Source organism: Ranitomeya variabilis, chromosome 4, assembly GCF_051348905.1.
Source record: "Ranitomeya variabilis isolate aRanVar5 chromosome 4, aRanVar5.hap1, whole genome shotgun sequence".
Taxonomy (NCBI): domain Eukaryota; kingdom Metazoa; phylum Chordata; class Amphibia; order Anura; family Dendrobatidae; genus Ranitomeya; species Ranitomeya variabilis.
Genome location: NC_135235.1, coordinates 182,830,258 through 182,847,441, shown reverse-complemented (window position 1 = coordinate 182,847,441; position 17,184 = coordinate 182,830,258). Strand labels below are relative to the sequence as shown.

The 17,184-nt window shown below is 43.3% G+C and overlaps 1 protein-coding gene across 3 annotated transcripts in view; it reads right to left on the bottom strand.

Annotated features, from left to right (window-relative positions):
* Positions 1–17,184, bottom strand: part of TUBGCP2 (tubulin gamma complex component 2) — a 362,650-nt gene that overhangs the window by 274,082 nt on the left and 71,384 nt on the right. For all 3 annotated transcript variants that reach the window (XM_077259452.1, XM_077259455.1, XM_077259454.1), the window contains exon 6: positions 8,142–8,349. In XM_077259452.1, the coding sequence (XP_077115567.1) occupies positions 8,142–8,349 (208 nt within the window). The remainder of the gene's footprint in view (positions 1–8,141; positions 8,350–17,184) is intronic.

Here is a 17,184-nt window from a genome sequence, read left to right as displayed (position 1 = left end):
TTTAAAATTCGCCATAGACTTACATGTGCCTCGAAAGGGGTAATTTACCACGCACAGTGCCCATGTAACAAAGTTTATATAGGGATGACTGCCCGCGAGTTAAAGATTAGGACAAGAGAACATGTCCGTGATATAGAGAAAGCGAAAACATCTAAAGATCCTAGCTTATTAAAAACTTTACCTCGTAATTTTTTCCTGTACCATGATTGCAATCCCACTAAGCTTAAAATCAAGGCTATTGACCAAGTATCTCTCGGGCCTCGAGGCGGTGATCTATTTAGAATGTTGGCCCGTGTTGAAAGCCGTTGGATATACCGTCTTAAAACTGTTACCCCGGGTGGCCTTAATGAGGGCTTCGGTTTCGGTTCATTTCTATAGTGACATCATTGACGTTTTTTATGGGGTGGGGGTTGTTTATCCATTTTTATCAATGTTTCTTAGCCATATTTATGTTCTCTTTACTCATGATTTTTTCTTTACATTTTAGTTTATTCTGTGCGTATTCCGCCCTGCATATTGAATTCATATTACTGTCTATGAAGATTTGAGTTCTTTATCGAAGGAATTCTGTCATTCTTCAATCGGCAACACCAATCATGTTTTATGTGTTTTTTATGTGTCTTATCTCATTATTGTTATACTGTGATTATTAGGTTTTTTTCACCATATTGGCCATTTTTGCACTATTTACTGCACTAATATTTATATCTATATCTGTTACTGTACAGCACTTTAGGTGGTATACCTTTGTAAACACTATTCAGGTATGCATATTAGTTTTATATGCATATGGTCATTTTTTTGTCATTTTTATATTCTAATAATGTTATTCACAGCCCATGTGTTTTACTATTGCTAACATTGTTTCCGTTATATATATTATTCACGTATTAATATCACAGTCTGATGTTAGAATTATGAGGCTGTTATCTATGTTTTCTTTTATGGCACCTTATGTTTCGTATGTATTACTTAATTTTATGAATATAGTCACATGTTTCAACATCTACACAGTGTTCAATTAGGTGGCGTTAGCCTCATCACCTATCCTTGTGTTCCAGCTTTACATGCACTTAGTTATCTTATACCTATGTAGCGCTACGATTCCTTTATATTCACGGTGTTTTCCTTCTCAGATTCCTTGGTGTCCGGTGTGCGCATGTGCCGTTCCCATGGCGCCGGATCATCTGGTGGGCGGCTCCCGGCGCGCGGCACGCAGAGCCGTCTCCATGACGGCTTGGCTTGCTTGCGTTCCACCGCCGCTTCCTGGATGGTCCCTCGGTGGCTGTGGCGATTGCGCTTGCACCGCTGTTACCGGACATCAATAGACTTCAGTACGGGCAGCCTGCGCACATCTGTTATATGTTTTTAATTAGGTTTAGTTCCACGCTGTGATTGGCCGGACATAGTATAAATGGTCAAAACCCTCCCCCCAATGCACGCCTCCTGAGGAAGTCTCTACGAAACGTGCGTTGGGGCGGCAGGGACCAACGTTGTATCGGCACTCTGCTTTCGTCACATTTAGTGAGTATATCATGCCCTTTTCATTTTGATTTTTATATCTTGGGCTGTCACCTGTTCCTTTGCCTCTCCACGTTATACACTTGCTCTAATGTGGGCTAATAGTATTGAGGTGTATACACGGGTTGCCCTATCTATTATGCAGCAGCATGTCGATCATTTGTGTTGAGCTTAGCCATTGCACATACTCAATACCATTTGGATGTCTTTGACACCAGACATTTTTTGAATATTGTGATTGCTGTAGTATCCACACTGTGTTATTGACATTGATGTCTGCTTATATCATTGTTAGCACTTTATGGGGCATTGAATTTCTACTCCGCTGCTATATGCTTTATGTGCCGATCACTCTTTGTGTCCTGTTCATTGGTATCCAGTTTTTCTCATTTTATGTGTATTACATGTCTATTTTTAATTGTTCTTTAATAAAACATTATATTGAGGATTATACTCGGTTGTAGCGTGGTTTATCCACCTGTGGTTGCTATTATGCAACATGTGACAACATGAGACATGAGACATGCAACATGTGACGACATGCAACATGTGACATGCAACATGTGACATGCAACATGTGACAACATGCGACATGCACCATTCATCATGCAACACGTGACAACATGCGGCATGCATGTGGTTGCTAATATTCTTAGAGTTCTGTGTCCTATAACACGTTTCTGGGCATTTGTTTGTTTTTGATACATGTTGCATAATGTTGCATGTCTCATGTTGTCACACGTCACATGTTGTCGCATGTTGTCACATGTCGTCGCATGGTGCATGTCTCATACTGCATGTCGCATGTTGTCGCATGTTGCATGTTGCCACATGTCGCATGGTGTATGTTCTGTATGTGTGTAATGTATGTTGTATGTACAGTGGGACAAAAAAGTATTTAGTCAGTCAGCAATAGTGCAAGTTCCACCACTTAAAAAGATGAGAGGCGTCTGTAATTTACATCATAGGTAGACCTCAACTATGGGAGACAAACTGAGAAAAAAAAATCCAGAAAATCACATTGTCTGTTTTTTTAACATTTAATTTGCATATTATGGTGGAAAATAAGTATTTGGTCAGAAACAAACAATCAAGATTTCTGGCTCTCACAGACCTGTAACTTCTTCTTTACGAGTCTCCTCTTTCCTCCACTCATTACCTGTAGTAATGGCACCTGTTTAAACTTGTTATCAGTATAAAAAGACACCTGTGCACACCCTCAAACAGTCTGACTCCAAACTCCACTATGGTGAAGACCAAAGAGCTGTCAAAGGACACCAGAAACAAAATTGTAGCCCTGCACCAGGCTGGGAAGACTGAATCTGCAATAGCCAACCAGCTTGGAGTGAAGAAATCCACAATGGGAGCAATAATTACAAAATGGAAGACATACAAGACCACTGATAATCTCCCTCGATTTGGGGCTCCACGCAAAATCCCACCCCGTGGGGTCAGAATGATCACAAGAACGGTGAGCAAAAATCCCAGAACCACGCGGGGGGACCTAGTGAATGAACTGCAGAGAGCTGGGACCAATGTAACAAGGCCTACCATAAGTAACACACTACGCCACCATGGACTCAGATCCTGCAGTGCCAGACGTGTCCCACTGCTTAAGCCAGTACATGTCCGGGCCCGTCTGAAGTTTGCTAGAGAGCATTTGGATGATCCAGAGGAGTTTTGGGAGAATGTCCTATGGTCTGATGAAACCAAACTGGAACTGTTTGGTAGAAACACAACTTGTCGTGTTTGGAGGAAAAAGAATACTGAGTTGCATCTATTAAACACCATACCTACTGTAAAGCATGGTGGTGGAAACATCATGCTTTGGGGCTGTTTCTCTGCAAAGGGGCCAGGACGACTGATCCAGGTACATGAAAGAATGAATGGGGCCATGTATCGTGAGATTTTGAGTGCAAACCTCCTTCCATCAGCAAGGGCATTGAAGATGAAACGTGGCTGAGTCTTTCAACATGACAATGATCCAAAGCACACCACCAGGGCAACGAAGGAGTGGCTTCGTAAGAAGCATTTCAAGGTCCTGGAGTGGCCTAGCCAGTCTCCAGATCTCAACCCTATAGAAAACCTTTGGAGGGAGTTGAAAGTCCGTGTTGCCAAGCGAAAAGCCAAAAACATCACTGCTCTAGAGGAGATCTGCATGGAGGAATGGGCCAACATACCAACAACAGTGTGTGGCAACCTTGTGAAGACTTACAGAAAACGTTTGACCTCTGTCATTGCCAACAAAGGATATTTTACAAAGTATTGAGATGAAATTTTGTTTCTGACCAAATACTTATTTTCCACCATAATATGCAAATTAAATGTTAAAAAAACAGACAATGTGATTTTCTGGATTTTTTTTTCTCAGTTTGTCTCCCATAGTTGAGGTCTACCTATGATGTAAATTACAGACGACTCTCATCTTTTTAAGTGGTGGAACTTGCACTATTGCTGACTGACTAAATACTTTTTTGCCCCACTGTATGTGTGTTTGTGTTTTTTTTTTTTACATTCAACACATTAGCCGGATGATGGGAGTACTACTGTCCCATCATTGGCTAATGTGTCACTCACTGTCACTATAGCAGGCATCGCCCGATGGGACTTGTAGTCCCATCGGACGATGTCTGCACACAGAGACCACCACCGCACCGGTCGACGCCACCGCACCGGCCGCACATCTCAGGACATGAGCGCGGCCGGCCAGCAGATCCCAGTCGCACCGGTCGACGCCACAGCCCCGCCCGCCCCCAGGACAGCCCCGCCCGCCCCCAGCACAGCCCCGCAGGCAGCCCCCAGCACCGCCCACAGCCCAGTCACTCTTGAGTGACTGCTGTCTGTGGAAGCTGGGTCACGCCTGTTGCTGACATCACGTCAATTTCCAGAGTCTGGAAATTGACGTGACGTCGGCGGAAATTAGCGGCGGCTGCTGCAGCCTTGGGGTCACGTGACCCGGACTCAGCCGCCGCCATAGCGCCGCTCACAGGCGAAAATGGCAACACAAGGTATTTATAAAATTGATTAGGGGCCCCGGGGGATACATTGGGGGGATTAACTGAAAGTAGTGGACAACCCCTTTAAGAATGATTTTATATATTAACACACACCCCCCTCGCTTATTTATACGGTCATTTCTGAACAGACCATAGCCCTGTAAATTAACAGCCCAGTCATGGCTCTCGTCCAACCATGACTCAGATATCCTCACCATGTCATAACTATGTTCCAACAAAATTAATTCTAATTCCTCCATTTTGTTGGTGAGGAGACATTAGTATACATGCACTTTGTTTCTCTCTGTACCTGTATTATTACACCTACTACATTTTGGGATAGGAATTCAGACAATACCTGCAGTGTAGAAGATACAGAAACAAAATGTACAAACTAGTTAAGAGTATGTCAGGGTATGAAGGGAGAGAATTGAATGAAACCCACTGAATGCCCCACTGAGCTGGGAGAATTGTGTGGAAATTGATACACCCATTCTTAAACTAGTATTAGCACCTCTATGAGGATAACTTCTACACTAGCATCGCTCTCTTCAAGTCCCTCTCTGATACAGCTAACGCAGCACTTAGCGATGTGCACAGAAAACAGAGGTCTCACTAGGTCACAAACTGCTCAGGGACTGTGCTCACAAATGGTGAGAGCAGGGCCCAATGTATCAAAAAATGCTGTTGGACAAGTATAAGGACAAAGTGGATGTCCTTATCTTGCCCACAAAATGTGGAAATGGTTATACACCCACCACTTTACCACGTACTGCAACTTCCCCAAACAAAATGCATCAAAACAAAAACAACAATTGATAGGGTTTTAACTCAACACCTTTGAACTCTTTTGCGATAAGAAATAAATTGTTTCAGAATTATAATAACAGATGATACTTGTGGAATAAAGAATTTCCTTTCAATGTCACTGCCTGTCGTACAAGATATGTAACCAAACTGGACCAGAATAATGAATTTGTATTGTATACGTACCGTTTTAATAGTTTCAGCTTTATAACAGTTATATCTTATACAAGTTAGTAGTGTAATTGAAAAAAGGGCACTCTTAGGCTATGTTCACACGCTGCGGGTTTTGCTGCGGACCCGCAGCTGTTTTGCAGCTGCGGGTCCGCATCCTTTTTCCATGTAGGTTACAGTACAATGTAACCTAATGGAAAACAAAACCCGCTGTGCCGACGATCCTTTTTTTCTGTGGAAAATCCGCGCGGATTTTCTGCAGAAAAAAAGAAGGACCATGTCACTTCTTGGTGCAGAATCGCAGCGATTCTGCACCCATAGAAATGCATTGAACCGCTAACTTCCCGCATGGGGCTGTGCCCACGTTGCGGGAAGTTAAGCGGATAATGTGCCGATGGTACCCGGGGTGGAGGAGAGGAAACTCTCCTCCAGGCCCTGGGAACCATATTTGGGTGTAAAAAAAAGAATTAAAATAAAAAATCATGCTATACTCACCTCTCAGCGCTGCCGTGACGTCACGAAGGTCCTTGTCGGCACAGCCGCTTGCAGCGCCGTGGAGATCGCGACGTCAGAGGGTGAGTATAGCCAATTTTTATTATTTTTTACATTACTATTGATGCTGCATATTGCTGCATATGCAGCATCAATAGTACAGGAGTAATCCCGCAGTGGAAACCGCGGAACAAACCGCGATAAATCTGCAGGGATAACCGCAGCGGTTTTGCCCTGCAGATTTTCAATTCCGCTGCGGGATTAACCCGCAGAGGAACCCGCAGCGTGTGAACATGGCCTTAGTGACCTATATATCCCCCTTTGTTCCACTTTCACTTTAGATATCCTTCCTTCCCCCTGGTTCCCCCTTCTTCCACACTTAAATTTTCCTCTCATTCCTTCCTTTCTATATACAGTTGTTTAAAAAAGTGTTTGCCCCTTCCTGATTTTCTATTCTTTTGCATGTTTGTCACACTTAAAATGTTTCAGTTCACAACATTTAAATATTAGACAAAGATAACACAAGTAAACAAAATGCATTTTTATAATGAAGGTCTTTATTATTAAGGGAAAAAGAAATCCAAAACTACAGGTCCTTGTGTGAAAAAGTGGTTACCCCTAAACGTAATAACTGGTTGAGCCAAACTTCACAGCAACAACTGCAATGAAGCATTTGCAATAACTGGATGTCTTTTTAAACACTCTGGAGGAATTTTGGCCCAATCATCTTTGCAGAATTGTTGTAATTCAGCCATATTGGAGGGTTTCCGTGCATGAACCGCCTTTTTAAGGTCATGCCACAGAATTTCAATCGGATTAAAGTCAGGACTTTGACTAGGCCACTCCAAAGTCTTAATTTTGTTTTTCCTTAAGCCATTTAGAGGTGGACTTGCTGGTGTGTGCTGTATCATTGTCCTGCTGCTTAACCCAAGTGAACTTCAGGTTGAGGTCACAAACAGATGGCCAGACATTCTTCTTCATGATTTTTGTTAGACAGCAGAATTCATGGTTCCATTTACCACAGCAAGACTTCCAGGTCCTGTAGCAGCCTAACAGCCCCAGAGCATCAATCTACCACCACTATATTTGACAGCTCATATGATGTTCTTTGCTTGAAATGCTGTGTTACTTATACGCAAGATGTAATGGGACATACACCTTACAAAAACATCAACTATTGTCTAGTCCGTTAACGGAGTATTCTTACAAAAGTCTTGGGGATCATCAAGATGTTATCTGGCAAAGCTGAGATGAGCTTTTATGTTCTTATTGCTCAGCAGTGGTTTTGGTCTTGGAACTCTGCCATGTAGGCTACTTTGCTCAGAATCCTCCTTATGCTGGAGTCATGAACACGGACCTTAACCGAGTCCTGCAGTTTTTTATATGCTGTTGTGGGGTCTTTTGTGTCTTCTTGGATGAGTTGTCACTGCGCTCTTGGGGTACTTTTGGTTGGCCAGCCACTCCTGGGAAGGTTCACCACTGTTCCATGTTTTCCCCATTTGAGGATAATGGCTCTCACTGAGGTTCGCTGGAGTCCCAAACCTTTAGAAATGTCTTTCTAACCTTTTCCAGACTGATAGATCAAAATCACTTTGTTTCTCATTTGTTTCAGAATTTCTTTAGATCGCACATGATGTCTAGTTTTTGAGCGACTTTTGGTCTACTTCACTTTGTCAGGTAGGTCTCATTTAAGTGATTTATTGATTGAGAACAAGTGTGGCAGCAATCAGGATTGAGTTTTGCTATGGAATTTAAACTCAGCTTCCCAAAGATGTGATAAACCATAGTTAATTTATGTTTTAATGGGGGGTAATCACTTTTCACACAGGGCCCTGTAAATTTGGATTTCTTTTTTCCTTAATAACAAAGACCTTCATTTAAAAACTGCATTTTGTCATATCTTTGTCTAATATTTCAATTTGTTTAGCTATCTGAAACACTTAAGTATGACAAACACGCAAAAGAATAGGAAATCAGGAAGGGGGAAAACACTTTCACACAACTTTATATTTGATATTTACTTTTTTTTCTTTCCCCTATTGTAAAAATTCCTTCAAAAATAATCTGATGAAAACAAAACATCAATACTATATTGGGGAATGAAAATTCCTTGTGCATGGTTATATTCTTTTAACGATTACAGTGTTTTAGTACCTGATAATTGAGGAATAGCTGGCTGCTACAGGTAGTATCCTGTTCACAAGTTCTTTTACAGACATATCCAAGTTTGGGTCTACTGAGAAAGAGCGTATCTGACGTCCCACTATGGGCTGTGCAGTAATATACCGTCCATCAACTCCAACCAGAACATACAGTAGATCTTCAACTATGGCTACTTCCTGTGAAGGTAAAGCAAGGGTTCCTAAAGAAAATAAAGAGACACTAGTGAAACATCCAAGTTAATACAAATAATACAGAATACATCCTAAAATAGTATTTGTTTCTACATCGGCATTGCCTGAATGAGCAGAATACTTAAGATGAAAACGAACATAGCTGTTAAAGAGTGATAGTTACAACACAAAATGACTGAGGAAACCAAGCATAAAAACTCGGTGCATGACCAAACAGTTTAGTGCAATATTCAATTTGCTTATTTTGCATGTATTTCTGCCCTCCTTTGGCATCTAGAAAGCCAGTATTGTCCATCAAATGAATGGATGCAAAATAAATAGATGGAAAGGTTCAGTGAACTACTCGGTCACACAGGTGAACTGAACACCTACCTGTGCTTGGTTTGAACAGTTATTTTGTGCAGATGAGAGGCTTTCTTTTAATGCGATCTAAAAGTATAGAGAGTTAACGTAAAATTGTTAAGCATTCGAAAAAGAAGGTTGCTTCCTCACATTAACCCATTCGCAACCGTGAATCTATCCCTAAGTCATAGAAGGAAGAGAGTTCCCGTCTTTGGATGTATAGATACGACCTAGCTAAAATTTATCACTATGAACGAATAAACGATGATCCCATTAAGGTGTCTGCTGATTCTAACACCACTGCACTGGGACTCGCTGTCAGTGGGTGTTTTACCCCCCCCCCCAACTACGATTGTTGTGATTGGGTGTTCAATCCTGAATATCATAACAGCACGATGATGTCCGATCGCGTCAATCAGTGACATAAGGTACCTTCACACTGACCAACTTTCCAACGATAACAATAGCGATCCGTGACGTTGCAGCGTCCTGGATAGCGATATCGTTGTGTTTGACACGCAGCAGCGATCTGGATCCCGCTGTGATATCGCTGGTCGGAGCTAGAAGTCCAGAACTTTATTTGGTCGTCAAATCGGCGTGTATCGTCGTGTTTGACAGCAAAAGCAACAATGCCAGCAATGTTTTACAATGGTAACCAGGGTAAATATCAGGTTACTAAGCGCAGGGCCGCGCTTAGTAACCCGATATTTACCCTGGTTACCATTGTAAAAGTTAAAAAAAAAAAAAAAACAGTACATACTCACCTTCTGATGTCTGTCACGTCCCCCGGCGTCCGCGCTGCTGCTCAGAGCTGAATGTGTCAGTGCCGGCCGTAAAGCACAGCACAGTGGTGACGTCACCGCTGTGCTTTAGGGCCGGCGCTTACACAGTGCAGGGAAGCGGACGCCGGGGGACGCGACAGGCACCGAAATGTAAGTATGTAGTGTTTGTTTTTTGGTAACCAGGGTAAACATCGGGTTACTAAGCGTGGCCCTGCGCTTAGTAACCCGATGTTTACCCTGGTTACCCAGGGACTTCGGCATCGTTGGTCGCTGGAGAGCTGTCTGTGTGACAGCTCTCCAGCGACCACACAACGACGAAACAGCGACGCTGCAGCGATCGGCATCGTTGTCTATATCGCTGCAGCGTCGCTTAATGTGACAGTACCTTTAGAGAAGCAGTCTGACCTCACAGTGACTGCTCTGTTTCGACTCATTCCAGCTTGGAGACGTTGCACAGCAGTCTCAGGGTTAGAATGATGTGAAACTGCAGGGTCTTATGGTGCCACAGACTTTTTCAAGTCTGTTCCATCTCTATTGCTGCTGCTGTTCTTGCTAGAAAAAAGAAAACATCCCTGATCCATTACAGTCCCTTGCTTTTTCCTAAGCCACCCCAATCCTCCTCTGCCCCCTTTCCCCACCACCCCGTCTGCCACCAAGCACTGATAAATACTTGATCAATCTTTTTTTCTGCAGTTTTTCCATGCGTCCTGCAGCCGCTTAGCCACTGATCAGTGTCGCACATTACCGATCGGCGCATGTGCTTGCTTTTGGCCAGGACTTTTTCCCTGTCCACGTTTTACCCCCTTTCTGCAACACATCCATGTGTGCGTCCTACAGCCGCTGAGCGCATATCAGTAACGCACATGATTGATCGGCATCTGTTTTTTTCTGTGAAAAAATTTAATAAAAATAATTTGTATAAGTTGATAGGGTTAGAATAGGGACAGTAAAAATATGCTGTAGTAATCAGTGTCTACAGTATTTTTTACTGAATATAGTCAGGGTTAGTGTAAAGATCATTGAGGGCACTCAGTAATTTGTTTTTACTGATGTCCTTTTATTAAGATTGTCTTATTTTACAAAATATTATATTCTGTTAATTTTTTTTTTCTAGATTCTTTTTTCTATTTTTTTTTATTTTTCTTCTGAATGAAAAAAAAAAAAAAGTTTACACCAAACATTTACACACACGGATAAAATTAAACTCTACAAGCTGTGCAAGAGTATCTCAGGGTACACACACAATTTAGTGTTTATGATGGGAAGGACACTCCTATCATCCCCATAATGGGAATGAGTTTGAAAATTGTGTGGGATTTGGTGCACCCACTGCTGGATCAAAGGTTATCACCTCTATGTAGATAACTTTTATACAAGCATAACACTGCTCAAGTCCCTCTCTGCCAGAGCTACAGCACCCTGTGGTACTGTGTGTAAAAATCAGAGAGGACTCCCTAGGTCAATAATTGGGCAGTTGCTCAGAAAGGACGAGAGCAGAGCCCAATGTAGCGACAACATGCTGGTGGTCAAGTACAAGTGGGATGTCCTTTTCCTGACCACCATACCTGGTGATGGCAGCACCCTCACTGTTTTACGAGGTTCCTCTACACAGGTCCACAAAAGATACTGTGTACTGAGGTATAATAAAATATGGGGGGAGTTGATCTCTCTGATCAAGTCCTCCAGCCCTATAGTGCCATGAGAAAAGCGCAAGTGTGGTACAAGAAGCTGGACATGCAAATCGTACAGATGGCATTGTATAATGCTTTCGTGCTATCACGATGTGCAGGCAAGACAGGTACATTCCATAAGTTCCAGGAGGCATTGATTGGCCCTAATATTTGGAAGTCAGGAAGGGGAAAGGCCCAGCACTTCTGGAACCGAAGGTACTCGTATCGTACTAGGGCAACATTTCCCAGGTATGGCCCCTCAAATCACAAAGTAAATAAGGTTGCAAATAGGTGCAAAGTGTGTTACAGAAGGGGGATAAGAAAATACACTACTTAATGCGACAACTGCCACGACAAACCTGGCTTGCTTATAAAAGAATGCCTTGAACTGTACCACACATCCATGAACTACCAAAATTATTTCTGACTTGCACAACTCACAAATGCCAACCTGATCCACTCTACAAAACTTACATATATGCCAACCTGATGCACTCTACACAATTTACATATGCCAACCTGATGCATGCTGCACGACTCAAGTTTTATAGCAAAAACAAAAACAAAACAACGTGGAAATTAAAGTGCACTCTATATTTAATGTGTGACATTAAAATATTTTTGTGCACATGGGCCCTGGATTCGGCTTATGACCCTCTGTGCAGAGAAAAAAGAGAGACATTGTGGTCAATGGTGTAAAATATCTAAGTTACTCACCTGTAAAGGAATTTTACAGAGCCCATGACAGCAACACCTGAGAGAGGATCTGTGCATCCAGGACAGGAAACCACTGACATAAAAGGGCGGCACTTCTCCCCCAACACAGTTGAGTTACAGAGCAGGAGAGGACCTCCAAATAGTTATATACACATACCTACACCAAATGATAACCACACTCTTACTCTAATTACTTAATAGTGCACCTACAACCGCTGATGGGGGGATATAAGGGTGCTGTTATGGGCTCTAAAAAATCCCAATCCAGTGAGTAACTTAGATTTTTCCCTTCACCCATGACAGTACCACCTGAGAGATTTATATAGAAAAACAATCCACCTTAGGGAGGGACCACCGCTTGCAGAACCCTTAAACTAAACATTAGATCAATAGAAGAGGACACCGACCGCATCTCTCGCACCTCACCACCTGCACGCTCGACCCGCTCCCGTCCCACCTCATCCCTAACCTTTCCACGGTCTTCATCCCAACCCTCATCCTTCAACCATGCCAAGATCACACCCATCCTCAAAAAGCCCTCCGTCGACTCATCATCTGTGTCTAGCTATCGCCCGATATCTCTTCTCCCTTATGCCTCCAAATTACTGGAGCAACACGTCCATCTTGAACGGTCCTCCCACCTCTCCTCCTGCTCCCTCTGATCAATTACAATCTGGCTTCTGACCCCATCACTTAACTGAAACTGCCCCAACTAAAGTCATCAAAGACCTACTGACCACCAGGAGCAAGCGACACTACTTTGTCCTCCTTCTCCTGGACCTGTCTTCTGCCCTCGACACTGTGGACCACTCCCTTCTGCTACAGATCCTCTCATCTCTTGGCATCACAGCCTTGGCCCTATCCTATCCCTATATCTCATCAACAGACCGAATATTCACTTTCTCCCTCCCCCACACCACCAGACATATCCAACAATGTCAATAGCTGTTCACTTTCCCCAGTCCCACACGCCCGATGCCTCAGGGTGATCCTCTCTTTCAAGTCACATATCCAAGCCCTTGCCTCCTCCTGCCGTCTCTGTGACGGGGTATTCGACAGAGCAGAAAGAAACACCGGGCCGATAAACAATCCAACAAGATTTATTGGAACAGGAACCTGGGACCACGCAAATGAAAGTAATTCTGCAGCGTCCACAATGAGTCCACAATGAGTCCACAGAAAGGGAGTAGATCCGGGGGTGCCACCCGGCAATCCGACGCCAGGGAAATAGCAATAGTCCTTGAGTGAGTTCAATAGATCCAGCAGATGAGGGGCACAACACAGTCCCACGTGGCAGCTTCCAACAATGCACACGGTCACAGGGATCTCGCCTCAGCCTAAGATCCTAGCCCTTCGCAAGTCAACTCACAACAGTCTTCAGATTCAGTCCTTACATCCAGTAGGGTGGTGAGACATCACAATTCCATGTGGCAAAATGATCTCCAATCTTCATACATGATACCAGGATCCAGCTGCAGCTGCAGATCCTTGTCCTTCAAAGCACACAGCATCGACTAACAGAACGTGTGGCTTGTTGTCCTACCACTCTTAGTATCTATGCCCAACAAAGGGGCTGATCCCAACACCCACCCCCTTAAACATAGCTCTAAGAATTAAGAAAGTTCCAGAAACCCTGTCTGCAGTCTCTCTACAGGTTTGTGTACTGGAGACGCCCCCTGCAGAGGGAAACAAAGACAAGCATACCCCCACCAGATACAGGGCAAAGAATGCTAATGTAAGCCTGATTACAGTATGGTCCATGTGTACAGGCTAGGATGACACTCTGTTACAACCCCTTCCCCCCTCAAGTAGTGTACATACTAGTGACCTCAACAGGTCGCTTGTCAAGTACACGTAAACATGGCCGACATAACTCATGGCTCCTGTCTGGACAATCCATTAGCATTTGTGTCGACTGCCTCATCTTTATTCTATGGTGCAGCTGTAGGCTTAAAAGGTGGGCTCCACTTTGCATCCTTTGACTTAAACTCTGCTTCCAGCACCTACAAATCGACATTGTAGCTCTCCCACATCATTTCCTAAGACAATATCTGCAGGCAGGCCCCTCATCACCCCAACCACGCATTGCTTGACCCCAAAGCCAAAGTCCAGTTCTACGCTTGCTTTTGGGATATTCTTCTATTGGCCTCCAGCTAATTCAATGGTAATACCAGGTCCATGCTGTATTACCTCTGGCCGAACCACTTTGGGATCAGCTATGGTGAGAAATGCCCCAGAGTCACAAAAGCCAATAACTCTCTGACCGTCCTGCATGACCTCCTGTACGTGCTTTCTTTGAGGAATAAAGGAACTCGTGGCTGTGGCCCACACCCTATAAACCCCTAATGGTCGAACATGGGTTTCTGAGCTATTAGACAAATCAATTTGTAGCGGTGGCACCTCTTCCTCCATTGTATTTGGCTGTAAATAATTGATAGGCCGACTTGGTGCAGGTTCATTCCTCAATTGACCCTGAGGGCAGGCATCTTGCAGACATCGGTAACATCTGCGCTGTATCGCACTCCTTCCTATGTGCACTCTGGGGGTGGAGGTAAGGGAACCTGGAGGCTGATATCTATGTGACGGTGCATGCGGTGGTTGTTGGGGTTGAGACCGATTTCTCCACTGTATAGCTGGGCAGGTGGTCTGCAGATGCCCAGGATGCCCACATCCATAACACCTGCGCTCTACTACTTTCTCTCCTTGTAGCATTTCAGAGGAAGGGGCAGGACTAGCTGGAAGGTGAGTCACATGGGTATCAACATGAGGTGGTGGTCTAGTGGGACAGCAAACTTTGGGGACTGAAGGACAAGAGACCACTGGTGGTAAGGTGTTGGTAGCTTTTACTCCATTCACCATTAAATTTTTCCAATGAGGCTTGATAGTGAGAACCTCATCAGCTAAAGCAGCAGCTTGCTCCACTGTCGCTGGTCTCCTCTCACGCACCCATTCCCGGATCTCAGCGGGGCATTTGGTGTAGAACTGTTCTTTTAGGATGACCTGGAGGAAGGCCTCCCAAGTCAAGGCCCCCTCTCCCTCCAGCCAGCGCTGACACACTTGTTTGAGCCTATGGGCATATATCTTGAAAGACACTTCCCCTTCATAGGCTAAGGAGCGGAACTGCGCTCTGTAAGTGTCTGGAGTTACAGCATAATGTTCAAGAATGGCCTCTTTTACCTCCTCATACTCACTGCTCCACTGAAGGTCCATAGATCTGTAGGCTTCGGCAGCTTCACCGTCTAAAAGCCCCACTAGATGTCTGACTCGCTCCCTTTCCGGGACTTCCATTAATCGACATTGATGTTCAAACTCCTGGAAGAATCCCTCAATGTCCCCTGCAGCCTCGTTATCCCTCAATGTCCCCTGCGCAAACCCACATTCAAGAAGTTTATTAACCCTTCAGGTGCTTCACAGGAATTTTTGGGATGTGGAAGGAAAAAATTAAAATTTACTTTTCTTTCACAAAAATTTTCTTTTAGACCTATTTTTTTTTTTACTTTCGCAAGGGTAACAGGAGAAATTGGACCATACAATTTGTTGTGCAATTTCTCCTGAGCATGCTAATACCCCATACGGCAGGCCTTGGAAGGGAAGAAGCGCCGTTTGACTTTTCGAATGTAAATTTTTATGTAATAAGTAGCGGATGCCATGTCGCGTATGAAGAGCCCCTGATGTGCCTAAACAGTGTAAACCACCCACAAGTGACAACTTTTTTTTAGAAACTAGACACCTTTCGGACCTTATATCAATGTGTATTCAGCACCTTGAACCCCGTTGCGTCAGAGAAATTTATAACGCTAAGCAGTGAAAATGTAAAAAAAATAAAAAAAAAAACATTTTTTCCACAAAAAACCTTTTTAGCTACAAAATTTGTATTTTCACAAGGGCAAAAGGAGAAAATGGACCCCAAAGTTTGTTGTGCAAATTCTCCTGATTTCAACGATACCCCATATGTGGTCAAAAACTACTTTTGAGACAAAGTGCAAAGCCCAGAAGGGAAGTAGAACCATATTACAGTGCAGATTTTGCTGCACTTGTTTGAGGGTGCCATGCTACACTGACAGGGCCCCTGAGGTGCCAGAACAGCAGAACCCCTCATAAGCAACCCCATTTTACCAATTAAAGCTCTCAATGAATTAATCTAGGGGTGCAGTGATTATATTGACACCACAGTTGTGTCACAGACAGTGAAGAAAAAATAATTTACATTTTTACAAAGATTGTGTGTTAGCCCAAAGTTTTACATTTTCCCACTGGGTAATGGGTAAAAATGGCACAAGAATTTGTCCCATAATTTCTGCTGAATGTAGAAATATTCCATAAGTGGCTGTACAGTTGTTCTTATGATGGGTTCACATTAGCGTTCCGGGGCTTTGCGGAAGGCTGCGAACGCCCTTCGTTAAGTCTCGCCTACTTCCTCATATTTCTGCATGCATTCTGCGTACCTATCTTTAACATTGGATACGCAGGACATGCGGATGTGTTGTTTTCACGCGCACGCGTCCACAGAAAACGCAAAAAAAAGATATCTGTCAGCCCAAAATTCGCCTATAAGCCGCGGCCACCGGCATCAGGGGCTTATCTACAGCATTCTGTAATGCTGTAGATAAGCTCCCGATGTATCCTGAAAGATAAGAAAAACAAGTTAGATTATTGGACACGTTCTGGACTTTGAGTTTTTTTTCGCTATAAAAACGCGAAAAAAACGCATCCATTAAGCATCCTATTAATAGAATGCAATCGGCAATTTTTGTGCGTATGTTGCGTTTTTTTCTGCAAAAAAAAAAACAAATTGCGGTGAAAAAAAATGCAGCATGTTCATTAATTTTGCGGATTTTTTGCACTTTTGCCGTTATATATTGTACTGCGGAAGCTCCAGAAAAAAACGCGTAAAATCCGCAAACAAACCCAGCAAAAAACGCGATAAAAACACATGCGGATTTCCTGTGGAAAAAGTCCGATTGGGTCAGGAAAATTGTGCAAAGATTCCTGACGTGTGCACATAGCCTAAATGTGAGATGGTCCCTAAAATAAATAGTTTTGTAAATTTTGTTGTAAAAATGGGAAATTGCTGGTCAACTTTTAACCCTTATAACTTCCTAACAAAAAAATTTTTTTCCAAAATTGTGCTGATGTAAAGTTCACATGTGGGAAATGTTATTTATTAACTGTTTTGTGTGACATATCGCTCTGTTTTAAGAGCACAAAAATTAAAAGTTTGAAAATTACCAAATTTTCGCCACATTTCCATTTTTTTCATAAATAAATGAAAGTAATATCGAAGAAATTTTACCACTAACATGTCACGAAAAAACAATCTCAGAATCAGCGG